Here is a 13574-nt window from a genome sequence, read left to right on the forward strand (position 1 = left end):
CCTAAGAGGCATACCTGCCTCTAAAAGCACCTCAAATTGGGCATGCATACCTTAACATGAGTGACTAAGTTGACCAGATAAACATCCGAACATCTCACAATGATCATTCATGCTCTAAATTAAACTTAAAACTACTGAAGCCCTGTTGACCCCAAACTAATCCTAGACTAACCTAACATAGGTGAGTTACCCAAGTTAGTGTATGCTCTTGTGAAATTGATGGAATCAATACACTGAGCCAACACCATCTTAGGTGAACTTATCAATCACTTGAGCAACAGAATCCAACTCAATCAACTTGCATCATTGCCAGAAAAAGGTGTCAAGCTGCAGCAAGTAACTCCAACCTATGTCACATGGACGTGGCTGTAAATACCGGGATATGGCCATTTCTATCAAGTTTCCTAGGAGATATGAAAAAGGAGACAAAAACGGAGTATTTGTATGACATAGACTCCAACACCAAAGTCCATGATCATGGGGTAACCCAACAATGTTTGGGAACTTAACCAAGTCATGAAGAGACATGGAGTAACCCCAAATTGACATGGAGTAACAGCAAAGAAACTCGTAAATTGTATCACATTAAGTCAACTGCATATGATGTCACTCACCACCCACTTTCACGACAGGCACTGTCACGATAACCAATATGTTGCTTGAGTCTGTGTGAAAACACCAAGTCACATATAGGTCAAACATTACATATGGCCTGTCGGACCTGAGTTTCATGTCAAGAATTTTTTTAACTAAGCACTCTTTTGGCATAAAATTCCCAATAAACTACTCACATGTTAAAGCTATCACAACCTTGGCAACAGACTTGGCCATTTGCAGTCACCCACTTGCATCTTCAAGTTCACCATCCCATATGTCTCATGAGCCACTTCCTAAGCAAATGCCATCTGAACATATAATGTGAATAAGAACGAGATCTACAAAATAAACTTTCTTCAAAAGCTTCTGAAAGTTAAATAATCCCCTACAATGAAGAGATACCAATATCTGTTCCCTTTTACATGAATTTAGGGTGAACAGTGGAGTCTGATTGCTCTTGTCAAGTACTCGTCTGATCACCTAACTTGGTCTCAAGATTTGACTCACAGATCGCCAAGTTTGACCCAAGATATATTAAATCTATCCTAGATCACAGGCTCGGGTCCAATCTGAGACTGTCACCTTAAGTAGACATAAGAATAGACTGAGGCACCTTAACAAAATCCATATATATTTGGTTGGGTCTTTCAATGCCCAGTATATTGGCCAAGCCTACAAAGATGCACATAACACAGTGGGATCTTGCTAAACTCCACCATGTTAATGTAGATGGAGTTGACTAGAGGCTTGGATTGCCAGTGGACAATCAATCTGATGATCTTCCAATCAAAGAGGCAAGATTGACTTGATCAAAACTCTTCAGCCAAAGTCCAACAGAAAAGTCTTGACCAAGCCCTAAGAAAATACATCTCACTGATTTTTTTAAAGGCCCGGATAGTTAGACTTGTGCAGAAACAACCACAGCATGCGGTCCTAACTCCAGCCCAACTCATTGAGCTGTGAAATGTAAAAATTACATAAAAAACAAGAGAAAATAGAATAAAGATGCAAGAGAGATGCACAATTACAATAGAAGCCATATCCATTATCATAGGGTGTTGGCCATTAATGAAAGAACATCAATCATCACATTGAAAACTGAGAATTAGTAAGGACATCATTTTTTTGAACAATTAACTACATCACAAGCAAATAGAAACAAACTATAACTAAACGAAAAAACCCAATCAAGTAAACCTATCAAAAAATTTATTTTCCCTTATGGTCTGAAGCATAGTTACTGGTGCTTAGAAAGTGCAGCAATAGTGATTCCTAGGAAGCAAGAAGCGGAAGTGGCAAAGAATACCGATTTGTGGCATGGGAGTTCCGACTCCCATGACTATGAATCGTGATTCCAATCTTGATTCTCTAGACATGGGAATACCGATTGCTTTATGTGAGAATCCCGATCCTATGATTGGGAAACCTGATTCCTTCAGGAATCCTAATTCCCCCTAGAATCTGGATTCCTATGACCTTTGATTCCGTATGTCGCTTCCTAATCAATTCTGCATACCGCTTCCTACTCACTTCCTACTCCCTAATCCTAAGTTTAAAATCGCTTCCCAATTGTGCTTCTCTCTCTAGAAATTGTGTATGATTTGTCTAAAACAAGGTTAACAAGGTCATCAATTTCAAGTTGTTGGTTGCCAGGTTCCTAAAAAACATATACCCCATGCTAAAGACCCACTAAGGAGCATAATGATTAAATAAGTAACAACACTGTAGCCATTGCTTAAGATAGATATACATTTTCATAGTGATAAGACAAACGAAGGATCAACTTTTTCACTATAACAAGACAATGGAAGGGTCCACCCAAATTTTTATTTAAAATAAAGATGGAAACATCAATACCTTCAACATGCCGGAAAGATAACACAAATCCAGAACCATGGAAATCCACAAGGTAAATAAGTGCAAAGAAATTTTCAAAATCATATTATCTTCTTACACCAACATGGCCAAAATAATGGTGCTCTAATAATGTAATTGTGTAATTGCTATGAAGATTCTTGACAGTCAATCCAATTCGTAATAGAAATGACATTACAACTTGTGTAAAATTGCACCTCATTCAATGTAATGAGCAATAGCATTAATGGTATGTAAAAGTTAGGAGCCACAGAATAAGAAAATGATGACATATTGATTTTGTTCTTTCATTTTATTCATAAAAGCATCTACCATTACACAGCCAATACCAAAAGAAGAAAATATCACATTGAAACAGCTCTAAAGGGTAATACTAATGACATAAAACAAGAAATACAATTTGGTATACAGCACATGATTCATAAACAATTCCTATCATCTTTGTTGCTCCAAATACACAATGAAAATGTTCATTACCCTATTGAACAAACAGTGCCAAACCCACCAGATCACCAACAAAACAATAACCATCTTCCTGTGTTTAAGTTTAACAATGACTTCTGATAACGAAGCCTTCAAAACACATTTAATAACAATGATTTCTTCGAATCTGATAGGATATATTCTTTGTATTTCAAGAACTTACAAGGAATCAAGGAAATGTTGTAATTATCTTCCCCCCCCCCCCCACCCCAGATAACAATGGTCATTGGCTTCTACAACCGTTTGACCCAAATTTACAGCATAAATTCTAAACGACAACAGAAATCATGCAATTACGTTCAACAGATGATCGATCATGATGAAAAACAGAAGCCACAAATCATTGACATATGCACTCTTATCATAGATTGCATTGCGGATACAAAATTAGAGGAAGAAAATCCTATACGGCATTAAGCACGAACATAGGGCAACAAAATTGCGGGAAATAGGCAATCATGAACCTAAGTCAACAAAGAGAAAGATAAGAAACAATCGAATTTCAGGAAAAAAAATAATCGTAGCACGAGATTACGTACAAAAAATTCTATTAGGGCAAGCGAAACCAAAACAAGATACACAAATCGATCAGATAATTAACAAATGAATTTAGGTCAAACGGGAATCAGAGCAAAAACGAAAGTTGAAAAATCCCAATCATCAAAATTTCCCTATAAGACGAGGGTTAGGGCAAAGATTCTGAACTCTGCTTACGCCTCGGGGAGGGCCGAATCCCCCCCTCTTGCCGCCCCACTGGCTCTCCCGGAACCCCGGCATCATCCTCCCGGGCTCGGCGGGGCCGGCCATCAGGTGCGGGAACGGGGGCATCGGGTTCCCGTGCTGGTGCTGGTGCTGGTGCTGGTGCTGCTCCATGACGGCCTGCGGGAAGTACCCGTTCTGCTGGTTGGCCGCGGCCGCAGCGGCTGCGGCGATCTGGGCGAGGTTCGAGAAGTCCATGCCGGGGGGGTGAATGTTGGGCTCGGCGTGAGGCTGTTGTGGGTAGGGAGGAATGGCCTGTCCATCCGCGCCACCGGCGGCAGCAGCGCCGCCCACGGCCGCGGCGTTGTAGTCCTGTGGGTAGTAGTAAGCGGCCGCAGCATCGGCGGGGTTCGCTGCGGCTGCGGTGGCGTTCTGGTGGTGTTGGATGTAGGGCTGGTGGGCGGGGTATTGCTGGTAGTAGTAGTCCTGCTGGTACTGGTAGGCTTGGGAAGGATCGGCCGCGTACTGCTGGTGGTGCTGCGCTTGGGGGTCGTTGTAGGAGGAGAAATCCATGGCTCTGAGAAAGAGAAGGAGAGGCGGAGAGGGGGAGAAGGGATTGGGTTTCCGAGCGAGGCTTTTATCGGAGGCGAGGGGGGCGTTGCGAATGAGGAAACCGTTTCCTAACCCCTCCGAATCAGATACCGTTGGTTCGCGTTTGGTGTTTTCTCAGAAATCGAGATCTAGCCTGCTTTTTCAGGTTTTTGTGATTTGGTGGATCGGGGTATTGCCTTGGGGCCCGTTTGTTTCAGCCCTTCTTTTTTCCGCTGGAAAAATGACTCGTTTTCGCAGGAATATGGGCAATCTTTCCACAGGGGCCCATTTGTTTCAAGCGTGGCTGCACGAAAGAGGTTTCCAGCCGAAATAATAAACTCAAAGGGGCCGCTTCTTAGGCTATCGAAATCAACAAGGGAGCGTTTGTTAAGGGCGCTGGTAAGGGAAAGTAGTTCCCCATGAAGGGAGATGTGAATCAATTTCAATAAGAAAGATATTTTTTTGCATTTATTTCATGGGTCCCACGACATGTTTCTCAAGGAGATGTTTGTTTCGCCCCTCTTAAGAAAGAGGTCCTTTTTCCTGTGAAAGATACGAAAGAGGATGTTTTTTTATGAGAAAGTGCAAGCAAGAAACACTTCCCAAAGGTTTCACATAGTACTTTCATGAGAAAAGGGGTGCCATCGGATTTTTATGTGAAAACCTTTTATATATATATATATGATGGTCCTACCCCTTTATTCATAAGGTCTGGTTAGGGCTCTCTACAAATCATACTTTGGCTTGATCTAAAATCATTGCTTATTTACTAGAAATAATTTTTTCTTTCAAATTGATTTTATGTAAAAATATAAATATTTTATCATCAAATCATTTTTTTTACATAGAAAATTGGGGTTAGGCAGACCCCTACCAGTTATACAACCATACCATTTGGGGTTTGAACTAGAAACGTCCCAACACAAGGTGACGGCACTAACTGCCCTGCCAGACATGCATAGCCTTAGTTGGTTTTTATCATCAAAACTTATTATAATAACAACTATTCATATTCTTTTACCTCTTTAAAATACACATTTGAGCATAACAAACTTAATCGTGTGGCGCTCAATAGGGTGTACGGCCGTACGGGGAGCCATACATCAGCCTGCAGGAGTACACCCCCACTGAGTGGGGACTACCATGTGTTGGGACATTGCAAATTTGAATCCCTATGGCATGGTTGTGTAACTAGTAGGGGTCGGTCTCAGTTTTTTTTCGTCCAAAGAAAAACAATGTTAAATACATCTAACAGTTTAACGGTTTAGATCAAGCAAAAAATACTTGAAAGTGCAATTTTTTGAAGAGTCCAAAGAAGGTTTGATGATCTCTCTCTCTCTATATATATATATAGGGTCGGCTGGCTTCTTTGCCTTCCTATTTTGGAGGGGCCTCAAAATTTTGCTAGAGTTAGATAAATTTTTTGACATTTTGTTTAATATTGGAGAATCAAATGACTTGTGAATGGTTCTTCTCTTTTTCCTTCTGAAATGAACAAAGCCCAAGTTTTAAGTTTGTGTTGTTCATTTTGAAATAATTTCGGATCGGGTGTTCGTTTCTTCATTTTTTTTGTTCAATCAATTGCTTGTGTTCTTTTTGGATTTTGAAGTTCATGATTTTGTTTAGGTTTTCATCGTTCTCTAAACTCTGGAGCTCGGGTTTCGTTCTCCATTTTATGTGTTCTCTCTTCTCTTGTTCTGAGGTAGAAACTAAACCACATTTTTTTTGCAATTTAGGATTTTTTCAAATCCTTGCCATTGGATCATTACAGTTCGTCTAAAAGCTGGCTGGGCTCATCGGGGAGCCACAGGGAAAGCCCCCTCCAAGAAGAGGAAGGGTTGGTTGATCACGATCCATGAACTCTCCAGTTCGCCGGTGGCGGCAGCATCGATGGTGACCACGTTTGTGGCCTGCCCCAGCTCGGACTGGGTGAGTCGACCGAACCCTGACACTTGGTTGATCTTTCAGCCAGTCGAGGGAACGTGGAAGCCTTGGGGGCGACTGGAGGCCTGGCAGGAGTGTGGGAGCTGTGACTCTCTGGGCTACCGATTTGAGCTCATCACCGATGCGGTGGGCGGCGGGCGGCGGGATGGAGAGCGGCATCCTCTTAGCGGAGTCAATGCTGAGCATGTCGTGGGGTGGGAGGTTCACCATCGACATGAGCGGCAACTGGGCCTAGGTCCATCCCCTCATACAGAAGGGTCGAGCTTGATTGGGCCCTGCCCGATCAACAGCCTCAGTCGGCCCGTCAAAAAACTTGGGCCAGGCTGAGACGACCCGTTCCCTAGCCCTACATCCAAGAATGTATATTCGCACCTTGGGTGCAACTTTATTAGGTTAGGTGCTTTATTCCTATGGAAGGGCTTTCGATTCCCAAATCGAAACAAAGAATGGGTGTATAGGAAATGACACGACACCCCATTTATCATGTTTATGTCAACAAGTATGTGTGTGTGTGTGCGCGCTCGCGTGTCCAAACAACACATTAGCGTCTACAATGCAAGAGGAAGCATCTATGACACAGTCACAGATACGAATGGTTGGCGCCTCAGTTTTAGGGGACACGATACGCCATGTGATAGTTATGAAAATTGCCCAACATCATTTAGAATTTATAATTATGCTATATTTGATTGTTGTTGAACATTTTCTTGTATTTAAACAATAAATATATATTTTTTTATGTACTAAGTATTTTCAAAAATACATGTCATGTCTCGCGTACTGCATTTGCGTGTCAGTGTGACATGGCAACACATTTGTTCATGGTTTTCCTTGTTTATTGATTGCTTTTGTCACAAGTATTATGGACACCATTGCTTCAGGGGAAAGGGCGGAACCCCACTAGAGGTGTCCCACGTGACGCATGGGATGCCATGTTCTAGCTGTCCAACATATCCACCGTTTGTGTTGGGCATGTGGGAGCACAGACAGCAGTGACCCGCGGGTGCTGCTATCTGTGCCATCAAACGCCCTCCTAACTAGAGTACGTTTTTCAAGGAGCAACCATGTGATTTTTGTGGGGTTTCAGCAAGACACTAAGGAAGCGTTTGAACCGAAGACAACAGAGAACGGAACAACAGGTCCTGTTCATCCGGTCATGCCCATGAATGTTCCAGTCAAGCTAAGCTTTGCTGGACTCGAGCCGATCCTCAGCCATGGTTGTTCAAGCTCGGCTCAAACTTGAGCCCGACTCGTGTGCATTCCTAGTGTCTAGTCGCATCCACGAACGTTCCAATCGAGCCGATCCCAAGCCATGGTTGTTCAAGCTCGGCTTGTGTGCATACCTACTGGTCGCCTCCATGAACGTTCCAGGGTGCGCTGTCCTGCCCTGTCCAAGAATCATTAAAAAAAAATTTGTTTTCTTTTTGCAGCATTGATGTGTTGAGGGGGAGGGAGGTGCATGGAGCAGCCGCAAACACCAAATAAGCATTTGCAGGGTGCAACAAATCAGCGTTTGCACGTCCTGCTTTTGTGTGGGCGTGCGTGGGGCCCGCACTCGGTGAATCCCATGGGCAGAGATTCAAACGCTCCCTAAAATAGGAACGGCAAAATTCAGGAATTTTTGGGGTTTTCCAAATGCACTCTAATTGTTCCGGACAGCCATGTTTTATGGGCAGAGATTCAAACGCTCCCTAAAATAGGAACGGCAAAATTCAGGAATTTTTGGGGTTTTCCAAATGCACTCTAATTGTTCCGGACAGCCATGTTTTCACCTTTTTGTTTTTAATACTTGTAAGCCCGTGACAGTAATGTCTGCTGTCGATAACCGTTCATCGGCCGCAATGCGACCGTGCCTGGTACTGCCGTGGAATCTAATAAATGAAAAGTTAACTAATTGATTCAGCCATATGAATGAGCGAAGCCCCAGCTATGGTTAGTGAAAATTAATATATATTTCCTACCATCCTTATTGGTCGATAAGAAAGCTAGGGTGAAAGTGGGCCGGTTTGGATCAGGCTTGGGTAGGGTTTCATTAGACCCAATATTTTGAATTGGGTCCGAAAGTCAGACTCAAACCCAAACCAATTAGAATTAGGTTTTGGGTGTTGTTTATTTTTTAGTACATGGTTTATTTTACTCACGTGGGTCATTTGGTACCGGCATATATTAGGTCAGGTATAAACAGGTTAGCATGTATTGGGTCAAACATGTTATGGGTCGAGTCGGGTTCAGTTTGGGTCAGATCATGTTTGAGTTGATTATGGGCCGAGTGGGGTAGAAGTGTAGAAATAAGTTTGGATATAAATAGGTTTGGGTCCATAAACAGTTTGGATTTGATCTAGTTTGGGAATAAACCAGGCAGGTTGCTGATCGGATTTGGTCAATCGAGACTAAAAAGGGTAAGCTTGACTAAAACACCAAGTAATTTAGGGTCATCAAGAGTTTAACAAAATACATAATATCTACGTAAGATCACAAAATAATATACATATACACCGATATGGATAGTTTTGGGTCCATGTTGGTTCTGGTTGTAATGGGTACAGGTACAAATTAGTTCAGGATTGGTACAAACAAGTCCTTAGGATGCGTTTGAAACCCCCGAAGGTCCAGATTCTCGGATCTAAGGTGGTAGAGAGTCATTTATGCAGCGCAGGCCACATACAAAAGATACGATGTTTTGCAAACACCGGATCTCGGATCTAAAATCCTCACTTATGTGAGATAAAAAGGAGTTGAATGTGGATTTAAAACCTGACATCCTGAGAAGATCCACTGGGTCTCTGATGTGAGGGTACGAAATGTTGGACATAACAGATATGTGTCCAATCCATTTGGGTGACCCGGTTTGACACCATTAGTGGACCACATAATGAGGAGATAGTGGGTGGAAGTTACGTAGGCAACGGCCTTTTTCCCCATTATATAAGGAGATTGGCTGCTACGAAGATGATGAGAGATTCATGACAATAGTCCACCCAAATTCCACATTCGGGTTTACGTGGTATAGGGTCCTGCTCACCGTCGACCTAAGGCCTGAGCTCATCGTGGGTGTCAACCGGATGAGGAGAATGCCGAACACCAGCACACACACTCACCGGCTAGCAGATACACTTGCAGATACACTTTTTGTGTGTGTTGTTTCATGTAACGCCAACATTGGGTTATGGGCCCACTACCATGCATACCGCTGCGCGTGGATGCGTGTGGGCATGCTGACGTTTGTTGCGATTGTCGCCATGGAGCGATGTAGGTCACAGGTTGACGATAACAACCATTGTGAGGTGACTGTTTTTTCGGCAGTCTGTCGACATGAGGCGACTGCAACAGACTGAAACTGTCGTCGCGAGGCAACAATGTTTTCTGATAGCCCGTCAACATTGGTCGCCAGTAAATGGCAACCATCGTCGTGAGGCGACGGTCTTTCCTGACAGACTGTTGCCATGGGGCAACAACCCTCACCGGCGACAGAGCCACCCTGTGGTGACCGCTCGTCGCCGTGGGGCGATGTGGGTCATCGGACGATGGTGACAGTCGTCGTAGGGCGACTACCTTTCCCGGAAACCGTACGTCGGTGGTGATCACAGCCCCGGTGATCCTCATTAAAAAAAAATAGATCGAGGGTTTTACCTATGGTCGTCGGGTTGCAGAGGGTTTTGCCGATGCCAGATTTTTGCCTCATGATGTCGTCAGGGATATCACCTGAAGCATTGCCGCAGACGTCATCGAGGGGTTGTCGGATTGTCGGCGTCCGTCTGGCAACGCATGGAATCCGGGGATCAAAACCCCCTTTCTCTGATCCTTCAGTCGTGGGGTTGGAGTGGAGTCAGCCATCGCCGGGGGAAACGAGCTGATCGCCGTGGGGTGATATGCCGGAAGAGGCGGCCATTGGGTCACCGCGCCGACGAAGTCCCTCAATCGCATGGGTTGTCGCCTGAGATCCCCTGCACCGTCGGGTTGCAGGGTGGTCGGTCTGCGCCGAGGTCACCACAGAGTGTCACCGGAAAAGGAGGGTTTGAAAAACCCCTTTGCTCCTTCAGTTGTCGGGGTGCTTCGTCAGAGGGGGTTTGATCTTCGTTGGCAACACAGATCCATGGCGCCTGTGGTCGGGATCATTGATAGTGTTTCCGTCATGAGCTTGTTTTAGTTATTTTTCATGCTTTATAAAGTGTTTATTGTATGGAAAGCATGACTTATGCATATTAATTTATGTGTTCCATGTTGGTTAAGTCATGCATGATGATTTTAAGTATTAAGTATGAATTATGACTAAATTCATGGCATTTTTTTAAATTAGTTTATGCATATAAGTAGAAACATGAACTTGTATTTTTTAATATAAAGTGTATATTGTCTTAAATATACAAGTATTTCAATGTGTGCATGGGCATGCTCCATAATACAAATATATTTTCGGTAAAAGATCTTGATTGGACGATTCATGTTATCACCAAAGTGATCTAAGTCATATTGATTAAGAATTCTTTGGACCGTATTAAGATTCGTTATTATGATTGCATGTGAATTTATGAAACAACGAATCTACCCAAAGGTAGGTTGTTGTGTTCTAAATTCACACAGGGTGTTATAGTAGATGTGTATTCCAGCTCATGAAGCATGTTTGTACCCAAAGGTACAGTATTGAATTACCTATGGTTACATGATTTGCTAGTTTCACCAACTGAAGTCAATTCTTTGAAAATTGAAGAGACGGAGCAACTATTAATATTGTCGTTTCTACCAAAGTTGAACGATAATGACTCAACTATGCTTGTCTCAGAAAAGGTGAATAATAAGGGGTCTCATATTTACATTTTTCAATATGAATCTCGTATAGAGTGATTTATCTCCCACTAATACAGAGAATAGAACAACCATTTTTGAAGGTTGTCTATGAGAAATGAGAGCGCTCAAAATGATGTCCATGAGAAGTAGGAGTATTCGAATAATCTTAGCCTGTTGCTTTTGCAATCTTGAGTGACTCCGAATATTTGAGGTTTATCTCTCACTGCAGGACAGTGAAGGAATTTCTGAAATCCATTGGGATATAAATTATTGATTTTATACGATATTTTATCTCAGGCCATTTGAATAAGAAGTTCATTAAGGATCTTGGGTTCTATTGAGAAACCACTAAAGATCTTTTATGATAATGAAGTAGTTGTGTCTTTTTCAAATAACAATAGGAGCTCAATCTCGTGTTGACACATAGAGTTAAAATAATTTGTTGTTAATGAAATGACTGCGAATCATCAGGTATGTATTGATACAATTGGGATGAAGGAAATGACTCGGTATCCTCTTACTAAAGGGCTAGCACCAAGATTGTATTCCCAACATGTAAAGGGGATGAGTCCTTTTGATTCCTTCTTATGTATGACAATACATTATGTGATCATATTTGATTCTCTATGACTTTGTAAATTGTTGATTTTGCATAAAGGATCTCTCATATGAGTTAGAGAATAGCAGAATAACAATATTAAAGGACAAAAAACAAGAATATGTAAGAGACCAACCTATTCATAAAGGTAATTTCAATATGCTTAAGCACTGAAGGTGAATTATAATGTAATACATGAGAATATGACATTTCATAAAGGAGTGTCCATCTCCATGACTCATATGATTCATCCTTGTGATAAAGGGTAGCATTTGAACCCACGTAAAGGATTAAATCGAGATAATGGTATAAACACTGATTTAGTGCACTTTTGGTGTCAATGGATCAAGTGAGAGAATGTTGGACATAACGGATCTAGGTCCAACCCATTTGGGTGACCCGATTTGACACCATTAGTGGGCCACATTAGTGGACCACATAATAGAGAGATAGTGGGTGAAAGTTACGTACGTAACTACCTCTTTCCCCATTATATAAGGGGGTTGGCTGTTACGAAGATGGTGAGAGATTCATGGCAATAGCCCACCCAAATTCCACATTCAGGTTTACATGATATAGGGTACTGCTCACCGTTCACCTAAGGCCTGGGCTCATCATGGGTGTCGACCGGATGAAGAGAACGCCGAACACTAGCACACACACTCTGTGGCGTCAGTAGATACACTTGCAGGTACACTTTCTGTGTGTGTTGTTTCAGGTTACGCCAACACGGAACACACCCTCGGTTATTTTGCCCATTGTCCTGACAATACTAGGTAGTATAGATATCATTACGGGAGAAGTTGATTGTTGAAATGATAATTGAAGAAGCATAAGCTATCAATTTTTTTCTAGATCAGAATCCCAATCATGGTCTATCAAAATTGGTTTAGATAGGGTCTAATCAATTTGGTTCAAATCAGGCCAGTTAGAGTTCACCGACCAAGTTAGACAAGATCAACAGTTTGCCTTTAAGTACATTGTTGAGAATGTGATGTGTTTAATGCTAATTCATGAGCAAAATCATGCCCATCAAACATAACTTTAAATTTTTTTTTGAAAGGCAAGCTGGGGTTAGGCAGACATCCATCAGTTATACAACTATACCATTGGGTTTTGAACATGTAACATTCCAACACAATCATGTGATTTGTATTGCATGAAAGGGTTTCGTTTATACTTCACTCGCTCCTCGCTACTAATGCAACGGGTTAACCTTAACTTTCAGGGCTATATATATAGAGCGAGAGTAGACTGGGTACTTAATGATACATGCTTAATGGATTTTTCATTTTTTTTTTAATTCGACCATAAAGATGTGATCTATGCACTTGATTTTATTAGGATCAGCTATTATAAGGTTCGAAAAAAATCAACGGACCAAAATCTTTGTAAATTTTCGAGGTTTATCATTTTTTTCATCTAAAACACATGATCCAGGTGTGAAATTCCTTGTAAATCGACCATGCCCAACACGTTTATGGGGTCGGAACTGCGAAAAAAATACCGAAAGAGCAGAAAAACCCATTAAGCATAAGCACCTATGCTCTACTCTCTCTCTATATATATAATATATTTCAGTGAAGTGTCGTTCGATTCGAATTAGCCTGAATCAATCTTAACTCCGCCTGTGTAGTTATACACTGCCGGTCCCAAGCCCGGATAAAGGAGGAGGGTTGCGGTAGGCCTGTGACAGCCAACATAAAAACTTTGTCATATCCTATGAAAATGAACCAATATGAGAATTTCGTTGGGGCGTTCCCTACTGAGCGACGCGCTGTACTCTCTAGGCCCGGAGGCAGTGATAAATGTGCAAGGGTTGCTAGGTCGTCGCCCAGAAGCGACGCGTCACACCGGCGCCCGGGTGTGGTGTCAAATAGGCAAGGGTTCCCTCACTTTGTTGGACGGGTGGGGGTAAAGAAGTTAGTCCAAGACCATAAAATTAGGTTAGCCACTTGGAACATAGGGTCTTTAACTGGTAAGTTGGTAGAGTTAGTAGATG

At 42.3% G+C, this 13574-nt stretch overlaps 1 protein-coding gene across 1 annotated transcript in view; it reads right to left on the reverse strand.

The window, feature by feature from the left end:
• Positions 1 to 4420, reverse strand: part of LOC149819430 (uncharacterized) — a 31887-nt gene extending 27467 nt beyond the window's left edge. The window contains exon 1 of the mRNA XM_089984696.1: positions 3661 to 4420. Within this exon, the coding sequence (XP_089840822.1) occupies positions 3661 to 4227 (567 nt within the window). The 5' untranslated portion in view covers positions 4228 to 4420. The remainder of the gene's footprint in view (positions 1 to 3660) is intronic.
• Between the last annotated feature and the right edge of the window lie 9154 nt (positions 4421 to 13574).

The sequence above is a fragment of the Nuphar pumila genome, chromosome 13 (genome assembly GCF_984573655.1).
Source record: "Nuphar pumila chromosome 13, dmNupPumi1.hap1.1, whole genome shotgun sequence".
In the NCBI taxonomy this organism is placed as follows: Eukaryota; Viridiplantae; Streptophyta; class Magnoliopsida; order Nymphaeales; family Nymphaeaceae; genus Nuphar; species Nuphar pumila.